The 14,131-nt window shown below is 46.4% G+C and overlaps 1 protein-coding gene across 2 annotated transcripts in view; it reads left to right on the top strand.

The window, feature by feature from the left end:
* Positions 1–13,846, top strand: part of ISM1 (isthmin 1) — a 73,489-nt gene extending 59,643 nt beyond the window's left edge. For both annotated transcript variants that reach the window (XM_027622125.2, XM_027622126.1), the window contains exons 4-6: positions 3,668–3,811; positions 8,490–8,579; positions 12,122–13,846. In XM_027622125.2, coding sequence (XP_027477926.1) covers positions 3,668–3,811; positions 8,490–8,579; positions 12,122–12,639 — 752 coding nt within the window. In that variant the 3' untranslated portion in view covers positions 12,640–13,846. The remainder of the gene's footprint in view (positions 1–3,667; positions 3,812–8,489; positions 8,580–12,121) is intronic.
* The last annotated feature ends 285 nt before the right edge of the window (positions 13,847–14,131 follow it).

The raw sequence follows: 14,131 nt of genomic DNA, 5'->3' as shown, positions 1-14,131 counted from the left end.
CCAGCTCTCAGCCCAGTACACTGCGGATTGTTTTCTTCCCTCACTGAGCTCTTTGATGTCACAGGGACTGGTTTTTACTGTCATTGTCGTCATCTTAGCAATTACTGCTGTTCACATTCATTTTCTGCTCTGAGCGATGCTCCCTAGCAGGTGAGCAAATGAGAACAGTCTTGTTTTATTAAAGCAGAAAGGAACGCTGCCCTCAAAGCCTTCTGTCCTTCGCACACATTAAACAAATAGAGATTCCCCAAGAGGAGGGTCTTCCCTCGGACATTCATCTTGAGACAGTCTGCTACGGAGCCTTCAGGGTAGTGAGCTGACATACACGCTTAGCCCTTCATCGCTAGCCTAATAGAAATGATTAGCCACGTCGCGACGGATCTATTCTGTGCCTGACTTTGGGGGACCACGTTTTTTTTTTCTTTTTAAGATTTTATTTATTTATTCATGAGAGACAGAGACAGAGAGAGAGAGAGAGAGAGGCAGAGGGAGAAGCAGGATCCCCTCTGAGCAGGGAGCCCGATGCGGGACCCGATCCCGGGACTCTGGGATCATGACCTGAGCCGAAGGCAGACGCTTAACCAACTGAGCCACCCAGGCGCCCTGGGGGACCACGTTTTAAGTTTGGAAAATAAAGGGCTTTGTAAGCATTTAAAATAAAAACATGAAGAAAGCCACTCACTGGGTAATAAACCCTTCATTGTTCCAGAGTCCACTAGCCATCTAGAAAGCATATTTTAGGGAGAATTTTATGGTACATTTGTAACAGTTAACTTTTGCTGCTTAAGGAGCCACCCCCAAAATTTAGTAGCTTCAAAGAGCAAACATGTTCTCTCTTAAGAATCTGCAGTTTGCCTGGACCGTTCTTCAGCTCTGGGCTGGCTCGGCTGGGGCCGGATGGTCTAGGATGGCTTCCCTCAGCAGTGGGGCCCCGCCTGGACAGGTGGCTGGCTGAGTTCTCTCTCCAGCTGTCCCTCACCCTCCAGGTGGCCAGCCCAGGCTCTTCACATGGTGCTGGAAGAGTTCTCGACAGCAAGAGGGCAAACCCTAACGCGCGAACACTTTTCTTCCAGCCTCTGTTTGCATTAGATTTGCTATTTTCCCATTGGCCATAGCAAGTCACATAGCCCAGGCTGGGGTCAGCGGGAGAGGAAGGTAACCAAAGGGTAGGTATGGGGAGAGGAGTTATGGAAGTCATTTTTCACATAGTCTGACACAGTATTAACATTTAGTAATTTAGATCCAAGAAACCAAGACCAGAAACTACCTTGTGCAAATATTCTGATATAAGCCTCATGGCAGGTTTAATGCTTCAATCTCAAAGTTCAAGGATATTTCCCAAAATTATCTCTCCATGTTACTGCAACAGGAAGGAAAGTTTGCAAGAGATTTCTAGATGGTTACAGTCCCATTGCTTCTGCCGAGCCAAGCAGGAACACCACTTGGCATCATTGGATTACGTACCCACCATGTAGGTGACAGGAACTCTACCTATGTGATTTAATAAACTTTTTCTGACAGGCCCACCACCCCCTTGATGAGTCTAATGACATTACAATCTTTATTTGTGACTTTTTGTTGTGGTTGTTCCCTTCAACAAAGCTGGTCTTGGTGGTACGTGTAGGATGTGGTTGAGTGTGTTCATGTGTGCCTATTACCCACTGCACCTGAATGCTCCCCCTGACGAGAGTATGATGTCATGATGGTTCCAAGCATATCTCTGATGTTCTTGGGGACATTACCAAGAGATACCAAACCCCAGAGGTCTTGGAGGAAGCAGCAGCTGCCCCTACCAAGGTGGTTTCTCCCTCCGGAAGCAGCTTGCCTCCCCAATTCTATGTGTTGATGCCTAGTAAGAGATGGGAGAGATGAAGAGGCTCACACCGGGGAAACAGGCCCAACTCCTTCACACGAGACAGTAGTTTCAAACATCTGGCTTGGCTGTGTTGCTGGAAACCCATTTCTTTAGAAGAAGATCAAAATACATAAAGATTCCTTTTGGGGAGAGAGAAGTGGTTGGGGGCCCTGGGGCAGGCAAGGTGTGGGCAAACTCTCTGCTCTGGGTTAGGGATGAGGACACAACCATGAACAAGCCCCCCCACCCCCCGACCAACTCCATTTAATGGGCTGAGGAGACTCAGCGGCCCTGTGTTTGCCTGAGGAGTGTTCAGAGTGAGCACCATGTAAACAACAGCCTGGGAGTCTGGCAAAGAGCCCACACTGCAGGTAGAAACATGTGTGGACTACATTCCTGCCAGGCCTACATAATAACGATCACCACGACCTGTTAGGAACCGAAAGGACCCCTTCCCAGCAAAGCACATGCCTGTAGCCCCAAGCTTGGCACTGGCAGAGGCCCTGAGGCTGTAGGAAGATCTGGATGAGCCAGGAGAAATTATTACAGAGTAGAGATGCTGCAGAGGGAGTCATGCTGTGGAGATCAAGGGCTCGGCACTAGGACCCCAACTTTCCTTTCTGTTACCCTTATGACCTTGGGTAAGTCCCCCACAATCACTCTAGGACTTAGTTTCTTTAATTTTAAAAGGAGAAACTTAGTATTGATAATATGCCGACCTTCCTCACACCCCTCACATGCCCAGGCCCCCCTAGTTTTGTCTACTTATTTTTTCCATACCTTTTATTGGCTTCTAATATGCTGTGTAACTTACTCATTTTGTGTGGATTGATTATTGCCTGACTCTTATTACGAAAATATTAGTTCCACCAGGACAAAAATCTTTGAAAGTTTTATTTAATGATATTTCCCATATACCTAGAATTAAGTCTGGTATACAAAGGGGCTCAATAAATATTCATTGGATAGATATTAAGTGATGACCTCGAAGGATCATTTCTAGCTTTACCCATGATGTAGCGGTTATCTACTGCTATATAACAAACCATCCCAAAACTCGGTGGCTTAAAACAACAGCAGTTTATTATCTCTCATGATTCCGTGGCTCAGGAGTTCAGGCAGGGTCCCACAAGGCAGTTGCCATGCTCACCATGGCATCTGCTCTATTCAGCTGTCCACTGGGAAGGGCTAGAAGGTTCAACAAGGCTTCACTCACATGTGTAGTATCTTAAGGCCCCTCATGTGCCTCCTCTCTTCCACGTGGTGGCCCATAATTTACAGGTTTAGCTTCAGCTTCCTTCAGAGTGACTGGATTGCCCAGAGCGAAAGTTGGAAGCTGCCAGGCTCCTAGGGTGGAAGTCAGCTCAGATTTTAGGGAAGGGGAAATAAATTCTCTCTCTCTCTCTGTCTCTCACTTGCTCACTCTCACTCTTGCTCTCTCGATGAATGTATGTATGGGGAGGGAAGGAAGTGATGGTGGTCATCTTTGGAAACTACCTACCATAGTATTGCATGATCCCATACTCTACAAATGCATGCATTCTCATGAAGCTCTTCCTGGGCACCTCCTACGGGTCAGGCCCTGGCTATGTGCTGACCACCACAGTGCTCAAAACCTCAGAAGAGTCCCTGCTTTCATGAAGCTAATCCCTAAAATGAACTCTGGAGCCACAAGCCTTTTGACTCCAGCTGGCATCTGGTCCCCTCTAATGGTGAGAACGATGGGAGAAGACAACTGGCAGGCTACTTGACAAGGGGGATTTGGGGACTCTTTGGGCGAGGCTGGTGACCGTATCCCTGGCTTCCTTCCAGATTCCACAGATGGTGAGGGCGACTGGAGTCTCTGGTCTGTCTGCAGTGTCACCTGTGGGAACGGCAACCAGAAACGGACCAGGTCTTGTGGCTACGCATGTACCGCAACAGAATCTAGGACGTGTGACCGTCCAAACTGCCCAGGTGGGTTTATGCAGGGGAGTGGCTCCAAGTTCAAGGGGAAATTTTTCATTTATATTTAGACCTTAGAGAAAATGACTTTTTAAAGGACAACCATTTCCCTAATAAGAATTCTGACCAGACTGAAACAAGAGATGAGTAATGAGCTGAATGGATGAAAACATAGGTTGTCTGAGTCTTATGCACAATTGCAATAGCCATGACATAGAAGACAATGCCACAGTGTACTTGTTTAATTTAAAGGAGGGACTCTGGTTAAGTTGGGCCTTTGATGTGGGATTTGTTGTGCCTTGAAGACACATGCAGAGAGAAATTCATGGTCTGATAAGGAAGCCAGGATGAGAGACTTCACAGACACATACAGGAAAACCATGCTGGTAGCCCTGTCCGTGAGGCGGGAGAGTTGCTAAAGGCTCCATGGGAGGAAACTGAGGAAACTTGGCAGTTAATTACTACTTTTTTTTAAAGATTTATTTATTTACTTGAGAGAGAGAGAGAGAGAAAGTAAATGGGGGAGGGGCAGAGGGAGACACAGAATCCTGAAGCAGACTCCCTGCTGGACTCAATCCTGGGACACTGAGACCCTGACCTGAGCTGAAATCAAGAGTCAACCGCTTAATGGACTGAGCCACCCAGGTGCCCCCAGTTAATTATTACTTTAAACTGCATTGCCTACTCTGGGAAAATGCGTTAAAATCCAGAGATTCAAAAGCAAAAATAAATAAATAAATAAATATAAAAAAATAAAAATAAACTGCCTTGTCAGTGTTTTAAAAACTAAACTAATTGTAAACTTGGTGAGAGGCCATATTGGGGGTAAAAAAATAATTGTGTCTGCCTGTAGAAGTTGGGTATCAAAGTGTGGCCTGTTTTTATACAGCAAACACATTTTTAAAGGGTCAAGAAGAAGGAAAAGGAAGAGGAAAAGAAAGAAGAGGAGGAACAGTAGGAGGGGGAAGAAAGGACGAAATATGCAACCAAGACCACACGTGACTCACAAAGCCTAAAATATTTACTCTCTGACCCTTTACAAAACAATTTACCAACTCCTGGTCTGTAGTTTTGCATTTTACATGTGTTCCCATTGCCAGGTAGAATACCAGCTTAAAATAAGATCTCGGGTTCTTCCAAGAAACGCACATTCTGAATGGCTTCATCTGAAAGATATTTCAGATAAAGTTTGATCCCCACATGCCCAAACTTCCTTTTTCTTTTTTTTTAATTTAAATTCAATAAGCCAACATATAGTACATTATTAGTTTCTGACATAGTGTTCAGTGATTCATCAGTTGCATATCACACCGAGTACTCATATCATGGGCCCTCCTTAATGCCCATCACCCAGTTACCCCAACCCCCCACCCACCTCCCCTCCAGCAGCCCTCAGTTTGTTTTCTAGAGTCAAGAGTCTCTCATGGTTTGTCTCCCTCTCTGATTTCTTCCCATTCAGTCATCCCTCCCTTCCCCTGTGGTCCTCCATGCTATTTCTTATATTACACATATAAGTGAAACCATATGATAATTGTCTTTCTCTGATTGACTTATTTCACTTAGCATAATACCCTCCAGTTCCATACACATCGGTGTAAATGGTAGGTATTCATCCTTTCTGATGGCTGAGTAATATTCCATTATATATATGAACCACATCTTCTTTATCCATTCATCTGTTGAAGGACATCTCGGCTCCTTCCACAGTTTGGCTATTGTGGACATTGCTGCTATGAACATTGGGGTTCATGTGCCCCTTCTTTTCACTACGTCTGTATCTTTGGGGTAAATACCCAGTAGTACAATTGCTGGGTCATAGGGTAGCTCTATTTTTAACGTCTTGAGGAGGCTTCATACTGTTTTCCAGAGTGGCTGTACCAGCTTTCATTCACACCAACAGTGTAAGAGGGTTTGCCTTTCTCTACATCCTCGCCAACATCTGTTGTTTCCTGTCTTATTAATTTTAGCCATTCTAACTGGTATCTCATTGTGGTTTGATTTGTATTTCCCTGATGCCAAGTGACATGGAGCATTTTTTCATGTGTCTGTTGGCCATTTGTATGTCTTCTTTGGAGAAATGTCTATTCATGTCTTCCACCCATTTCTTGACTGGCTTATTTGTTTTTTGGGTGCGAGGTTGATATAGACTTCCTTTTTCTTTTCTTTTCTTTTCTTTCTTTCTTTTTCTTTCTTTCTTTATTTTTTGGAGAGAGATTGCAAGTGAGTGGAGGGGCAGAGGGAGAGGGAGAGAATCTCAAGCCAGCTCCACACTCAACGCAGAGCCGGATGCAAGGCTCAATCTCACAACCCTCAGATCACGACCTGAGCCAAAATCAGGAGTCCAGCACATAACCGACTGAGCCACCCAGGCGCCCCCAGACTTCCTCTTTCTACTCCTAGAACTCAGTTGTCAGACCATAAGGCTGAGATTTGAAACAAAAAAGAAGTGGAAGTGGGCACCTGGGTGGCTCAGTTGGTTGAGTAACTGCCTTTGGCTCAGGTCATGATCCTGGAGTCCCAGGATTGAGTCCCACGTCGGGCTCCCTGCTCAGTGGGGATTCTGCTTCTCCCTCTGACCCTCCCCCTCTCGTGCTCTCTCTCTCTCTCTCTCAAATAAATAAAATCTTAAAAAAAAGAAGAAGCAGAAGAGTGAATGGGTTTCTGAGGGGACAGAGGAAAGATCAGATTGGGCATGCATATGTTAGCAAAGAGCATATGTAGAAAATTGGGCTGTAATTTAACAAGTGGCTGTTCTGGTCTATGTCAGGCATGCGGGTGGATTTCAGAAAGTGGAGTAATCATCAAGATGCTTTTCCTGATCTTTCTCATGATCATGACAATGAAGCTGAGTTGGAAGTCTGATGTGATGGGATTTAGATAGGTGGAAATAAACTCATAAATAATAATAAGTAGAGAAGGAGGAAGAGGAGGAAGTCAACGAAGAAGGAAGAGAAAGAATATGAAGAAGATGAAGAAGAAAAAAAGATGATAATGAAGATCATGGAGAATAGGATTTTTTGAGGACTTAAGTATCACGCAAATTTCTAAGGTCTTCATGTGCCTTATTTCATTTAATCCCTGCAATAGCCTCATGAAGTGGGTGTTTATTATTGCCCCCACTCGACAGCTGTGGAAACAGGCATGGGGTTAACTTGCATGTGTCACACAAGCAGCAAGAGATCAATCTTGAATCTGAATTCAGGCAGTCTGATTCCAGAGTCCATGGTCTTAACCATTAATCTTTTCCACTGCCACCAGGAGGAAGGATATGGGGCTCAGCCACTCGTGGATACAGACAGCATTTAGTGTTGGGGCTCGGGGGCTTGCCTCTTGTTTTCTTGTCCAGAGCTGGTACCCGAATCCAAGTCTACCACCCGGTGACCACCATTTTGAATGTTTCTCTGCCACCATTTTGAATGTTTCCTTCTTGTTTTCTCTCACCACCTAGAGCAATGTTCCCAGTAGCCCTGCTCATACATTTTCTTCTCTTCTGACCCTGCCCTTCTTCCATCCTTTCTGCCTCTCTGTTCCTGGGCCAACCGTCCAGTGTTTCAGGGTTCCTTTGGCACATGAAGGATTTTTTTTTTCTTACAGGATCTCTTTCTTTATTTGGTTTGTTGATTCTCAGCCTTACTGGAAAGAGTCATGGAGCAGGCAATCCCCCCCCACCAACTCCTGGCAGTGATTACACTGTAAAAGTTTGTCCCCTAGGTCAACCCTACAAATAAATTCAAGGGGCCTCACATAAAGCCAGAGAGAGCCCCTTAAAGGAAATCAAGTCATGCCTTGCAGGCAGCCAAGGTTCTCCACCAACATAGACTACCATGTTCCACCACCCCAGCCTCCTCAGATGCCTCAGCTAGCACAGCAATCCTGTTTGTAAGGGAAGCCTGGATGGGAGTGGTATTTTGAGGGAGGGAGAGGGAAACCAGGAAGTACGAGACAAACTGGATTCAGCCACTCAAAGCAAGTAATGACAAGCCCAGCTCACTCTCTTTGAAGCATCATGGGCAGTGCTAGACGTCCTAGAATGTGAGGTATCTGCTCTTTAGCTGCGGACTGCTATATCCTCAAAATGAGCTAGAAAATACTCCTGGGGAAATTACCAGCTAATACTCACCCCTTACTGCTGGAAGTGCTTTCTTTACACATAAGTCATCGATTGCATTTAACTCTATGAGGTGGGGCATTTGGATCTTCTCATTTTGCAGATGTGAAAGTTGAGGCACATGAAGGTTAAGTGGCTTGCCCGAGGTTACAGGCTAGGAATGATTTGAACCCAGTCAGTCGGTCCTGAAAACTGGTATTGACCACTAGACAAAATATTAACCACTGCCTCTAATCCAGTTTGTCACCCTGACACCACCAGACAGTCTTGCAGACAGACACATGTTCCCTCCTGCCCCAAACCCCATTCCGGGGCCTAGTGAATGAGTTCCTTAAGACTCATTCAGGCACATTTGGATGTGATTTCATGCTGCAAATGGTATCTGGGGGTTTAATATATTTTATGCTCTACTACCTGCTTTTTACTGTTTCTCCACTGGCAAGTTCCTACCCAAGAGTAGTAATGAATACAAAAAAGGCTTTGTTCAGGTGTATTTGTTTCTTGATTTGCTGGGGAGGTCGGGGGGGGGGTGGTCACCTTTTCCATATAACTAGGGAAAAATGAGCTCCTGTCTGTGTTTAGGAATTGAAGACACCTTCAGGACAGCTGCCACCGAAGTGAGTCTCCTGGCGGGAAGCGAAGAGTTTAATGCCACCAAACTGTTTGAAGTTGGTAAGGAGATTCTTTTCCCCCTTTTTTCTAATCCAAATATTGATTTACTATTTTGGAGATTCCTTTTACCTTTGCAGTGCCATCCCGTCCTAGGATCCATTTAAGTGTTTCATTTCCCTCTTATGGGGTCCAGTTCTCCCAGCGTATTTCTTGCTCACTGAATATACTCCAAGCAAGAGAAAGCCATCCCGCGCCTCCTGCAGCAGGCTGAGCAGAGCAGAGAGCCCTCTGTGTCCTCCTTGCTTGCTACCCAGCTTCCATGGCAAGAAGTGGGACAGGGCCTCTCTCTCCTCAGCATGGATTCAGTGTCCACTGGGGCCTCAGGCCACATGGAATCTCTTCTGACAGTCCTCACTGAGTGTCCCCAAGAAGTCAGGCAATGCTGGTCTCGTTCTGTAGCAAAAGGAGGGGAAAGGAGCTCTCTCAGTATTGTGACTGCCTCCCTCTACCGCATACATTTTTTGTAAACCTTTGGCATACCCTGCTCCTTGCCTGCTCGAAAGTGCTAGACCAAACACAATCCACATGAACCAAGCCAAATTGCAAGTGACTACTCAGGTGCAAGGGAAAAGCTTCCTTTTCAAAAATAGCTTCATGTGCTTCAGGATGCCATTCTTTATTGCAGAAAGGTGAGACTCCTTCTGTCACATGTCTGCGTGCCACCCAAAATTTCTTCAACCTTGGTCAAACAGGAGTCAGTTTGGACATCCTGTGTGACCCAGGGCTTCTACCTCAGTCCTTCACATGCACAAACTACCTTTGGCAGGAGCTTTCTGCAAACACAATGCATTTGACTACCCCACCCTTGTCACCCCAAAAGAAATTAGAGACTAAATGTGGGAAATTTACATAAAAATGGCAGAGCAACAAAGGTTGTCTCTTGGGGGCAGAGAGCTTCTCAGGTCTTTCCATATTGCACACCTTGCAACAGGTAGCTGCTTGCTTTTTTGAAGAGGATAGGTCCAGTAGCACAAAGCCACACCTGAGGCGGGACTAAGGACACACAGAGATGAGCAGGGATGGGTGTCAATCAGGTTCTGGGCAGGAACAAACATGACACACTGGAATCAGGTAATTGAGGAGCATTTGATGAGGGTATGTTGGCAAAGGTGTGATGAGCAGGGTAGAATGGACACCAAGAAGGGTTGGACAGAACAGTGGGGAGCCCTTACCACCCCTTGGCCTGAAGGAACCAGAGTAGCTGTATGGAGAGGTCTACCTGCCAGCACTCGGGGCTCTCAGAAGGATGTAGCCAACCTGCAACAATGAGGGAGGAACCACAGGAACAAATACTTTGACCTCACTCTCCTCTCTCCCCCTGGTCTCTGGCCAGGTCCTCCCTTTGGCTTGACCCAACGAGAAGTCAGGGCTCAAGGGGCCCATTGATAGAGTCCACATAGGACAACCTTCCAGGGCAAGGGAAAGCATGGAATGAGGATAGAGAAGGACAAACAGAAGAAGCCTCGCTGAGATGGGACACAGCTTGATCTGCACAGGGTCATTTGTCAAGCTGGTAGTGCCTCAGTTATCTGATCTGTAAAATGGTACAAGGTAATAGGGCCCCCTTGTAGAGCTATTATAGAATTAAATGAGTTAATATTGGCAGAGCGTTTAGAACGTGCCCATCACACTGAACACCTACCAAGTTCGATAGATAAAAATGAGTCAGTGTATGTTCTGTAGGTACATGAATTATGATGACCTTCCACACTGGAAGGAAAATAACCAAGCCATTTTCTAGGGCCTCACTGAATATTGTTTCTGAAGACCTGCCCGATGGAGGAGACCCTCCCTGGCTTTGCAGAAACACATTTCCCAGGAGGGAGCCTGCATTCTCTCACTACTGTTCAGTCCAGGGCTCACAGGGCTGGAATCTTAGAACTCAGGCCTGAATGGAGCCTTAGCACATCCCCGCTGGCAGCACCCTGGAACCTGTGCTGCCGGCTCCCTATGTCCCTCCAGTTGAATCCTCATCGCTCTTGAGGAGACAGGCGTTCTTTTCATCCCCAGTTTAGAGATGAGGGATACTGAAGCCCCAGGATGGAGACTATACCTGCACAAGGGCATGAGCTACAAATTCCATCGAGCTGGAATTCGATCCCAGGGAGCCGAACACAAGATCCCACGCTCTTCAGCTTAGGCCAGGACTTTCTGAGCTCCTGAGAGACGCCCCATCCCTCTCTTCCTCATTCCACTGAAGAGAAGCCTGAGCCCTCCTCCAAACTGCCCCCAACCCCACCCCCATCCTGGCCACTTGATTCCTTCTTCGGGCACCGCCAGCCTCCCAGGCACCTGGGTCAGAGCTGGGGAGTCACTCCTGATGTCTCTCCTCCTTCCCCTCAAGCCCACCCAGGCCCGGCGGCGCTAACTCTCTGAGCACGCTTGATTCCTCCTGTTCTCTCCCTTCCCACCTGGACTCTGGCAACTGATACCAGTGCTGAATATGTCTTCTTCCTGTACAGCTCAGCCAATAGCTCACTGTCCTTAGTAACCTTCAGTGGTTCCCTAGTGCCCTCTGAACAAGCCTAAACTGCACTGAAGAGCCCCAAGATCTGACACCAACAGCCTTCCTTCCCCATAAACTCTGTCCTGGTGACACCGAATGTTTTCCTCACCCCCAGACAACCCCAGCAGATTTTTTCTGCTCACCCTTGGCTTACACAAGTGGCCTGTTCCTGGGGCCAGTTGTTCCCATGGGGCAGGGCAGGCCCAGCACAAACATATCTTGGTTTTTCACATAAAACCAGGAATCCACATTAATAAACTAGAACCACCTAAGTCTTAAATTATTACAACAATTAATTAATTAGCAATGAATTCAACATTTTTTAATATTGTGAGGTCCAAATACAACAACCTCTAGGGGCAGGTTCTGGCTGGAAGCCTAGAGGTCAGTGGCCTCTGGCCTAAATGTTAAGTTCCCTAAAAGCAGGGGCCACCAGCCCCTTCCTCTTTGAGGCATCTTATCATATGGATTTGCTTACAGGGATCGTCACTCTCCGGTGCCTGTGGTTAAGAGATTAGGCCACCAGCTCTAGCTTAAACCAGTCAGTGAGTGGCACAAATAAAACTTAGTCCTACCAGTTTGCCTTTGAGGCACTTTCTACCTTGTCACCAGATACTTAAAGAGGAGATTCAAAATTGCCCTGAATTATTGTTCATTTTGTTATAGGCCCCCTATCCTCCCTTTTTTTCCAGATGCCTACTAAAATTCAGGGATAATAATATCATATATTTTCAAGAAACAAGACCGACGAGGCAACTGTAATGGTTAAATCTAGGTGATTGCTGACAGGTAGTCACTGCTGACGTATCATCTCTCTACTTTTCTGTGTCTGAACATTTTTCATAGTATAAAGTGGGGAGGAGGTTGCCTTGTAAATAAAGTTCCCAAGTTCAAGGGGGGTGAGCATGACCAAACCGAGGGCTGGTGGTTCCAGGGGACAGCAGGGGTTGCCCCTGGGAGGGGAGGAGTTGACTTCAATGTTAACCTGCCCCCGGTGTTGCATGTGGTGAGCGGGTTTCTCTGTGGTCTTTCTCAGACACGGACAGCTGCGAGCGATGGATGAGCTGCAAAAGTGAGTTCTTAAAGAAGTACATGCACAAGGTGATCAATGACCTGCCCAGCTGCCCGTGCTCCTACCCCACCGAGGTGGCCTACAGCACCGCAGACATCTTCGATCGCATCAAGCGCAAGGACTTCCGCTGGAAGGACGCCAGTGGGCCCAAGGAGAAGCTGGAGATCTACAAGCCCACGGCCCGGTACTGCATTCGCTCCATGCTGTCCCTGGAGAGCACCACGCTGGCCGCCCAGCACTGTTGCTATGGCGACAACATGCAGCTCATCACCAGGGGCAAAGGGGCAGGGACCCCCAACCTCATCAGCACCGAGTTCTCAGCGGAGCTCCACTACAAGGTGGACGTCCTGCCCTGGATTATCTGCAAGGGCGACTGGAGCAGATACAATGAGGCCCGGCCTCCCAACAATGGACAGAAGTGCACGGAGAGCCCCTCGGACGAAGATTACATCAAGCAGTTCCAAGAGGCCAGGGAGTACTAAGGAGATGTCACCTCCGGTATTTTGACACAAACGCACTGCGCTGATCTGCCGCCGGGGCAGAGTTCGTCTTCTCCTCATCCATGGATATTTGTATATACCACGTGGGTATTTTCCATAAATTACATTAGGGGTGCGCACCAGGCCCGGATGACTGCCGTCTGAAGCCACCTTGCCACCCGAAATGCCCGCAGAGCTCCTTGGAATCCCTCTGAGGGGTGATGTCAGCAGGAGGATGAGGGCAAAGGAGCCAGAAGAACCTGGAAGCCATAGTGGATGGGATTCAATTCACACCCAGATCCTGCGCTTCCAGGAGAAGCAAAGAGGGAAAGACTGAGTTGTAAACGTTATAAGCAGTTTTTATATATAACTTATTTAATATGAATGTGACTTAAGCATAACCTTTTCGCTGGAGTTGTGAAACTGTTTAATCACTTCTGTGAGAGTTCAGACAGGGGCTTAAGGAGGTGGAAGAGAAAGGGAATTTTGGAATAACTTTTTTAAAACTAAGTAACTCAACAGAAGTGTATCAAAAACAAGAAAACGCCCACCTTAAACCAAATGTTCTTCAGTCATGACGCACCTTGCTGGCGTCTCAGCTTCCAACATGCCCTTGCCTAAGATTGGATAGGGGGTGGGGGGCACAGGGGTATTTTAAGGGCAAATCTGAGGACTGGTTTTTAAATAGGCTTTAAAATATAAGGCCAATATTAGCATAATGCTATAATTCTACTAAAAGGCTTCAGAGTGGCAGAAGTTCCGCTCATGTCTTAGTGGGAGGTTCAGAAGCCTGCGGGAAGGTCGGACATAAAAACAGGTAGTAGCACTTTTCCAAAAGAAAAAATAAAAGCAAAATAGATGGGAAAAGAACATGGACCTCATTTCATCTATTTTATTCTAATACCATCGTAAAAATTTTTTTCTCCACCAATATATTACCAGTAAATACATATAAAAAGAGTAGGGGGACTCAAGTCTAGAAAATCCTAATTTTTTTTTTATGTTTTAAGAAAGGGGGAAAAAACTACATTATTTTTGTAAAGTATTTATTGAGTCATTGAGTCTTGTGCATCAAGCATTGTAATATGACCTGGTTATGTAGTGTGGAACTTAAGACAAAGAGGTTGTTCTTATGCAATTTTTCCTTGCAAAACTCCAGGAAAAGAGAATATATTATAAAATCATAATAAAATGTGTTACCTGCAATAAATGTGTTACCTGCAAATATTTGTGATGCAAATACCATAAAGAGTAAGCCCAGGGCATCAAGGCAGGAGAAAGGAAGGTTCAAACCAGGTGGGAATAAAAGGCTCATTGACTGATGTGATGGTGGGTGGTATAACTCATGGCATCTTTGGCACCAAGAATGTGAAGCCAGTCCCCAGGAGGCTGAACTCATTGACACACAGGTAAGTTTTTGCCCACTCAGAGCTAAGAAAGAGCTAAGAAAAGCAGGCCAGAGCAAAGCCTTGAGAGTCCAGGTGAGGGGCACCTG

This window comes from Zalophus californianus, chromosome 8 (assembly GCF_009762305.2).
Source record: "Zalophus californianus isolate mZalCal1 chromosome 8, mZalCal1.pri.v2, whole genome shotgun sequence".
Classification (NCBI taxonomy): Eukaryota; Metazoa; Chordata; class Mammalia; order Carnivora; family Otariidae; genus Zalophus; species Zalophus californianus.
The sequence above is the reverse complement of the archived record's forward strand: the minus strand, read 5'-3'. Positions and strand labels throughout refer to the sequence as shown.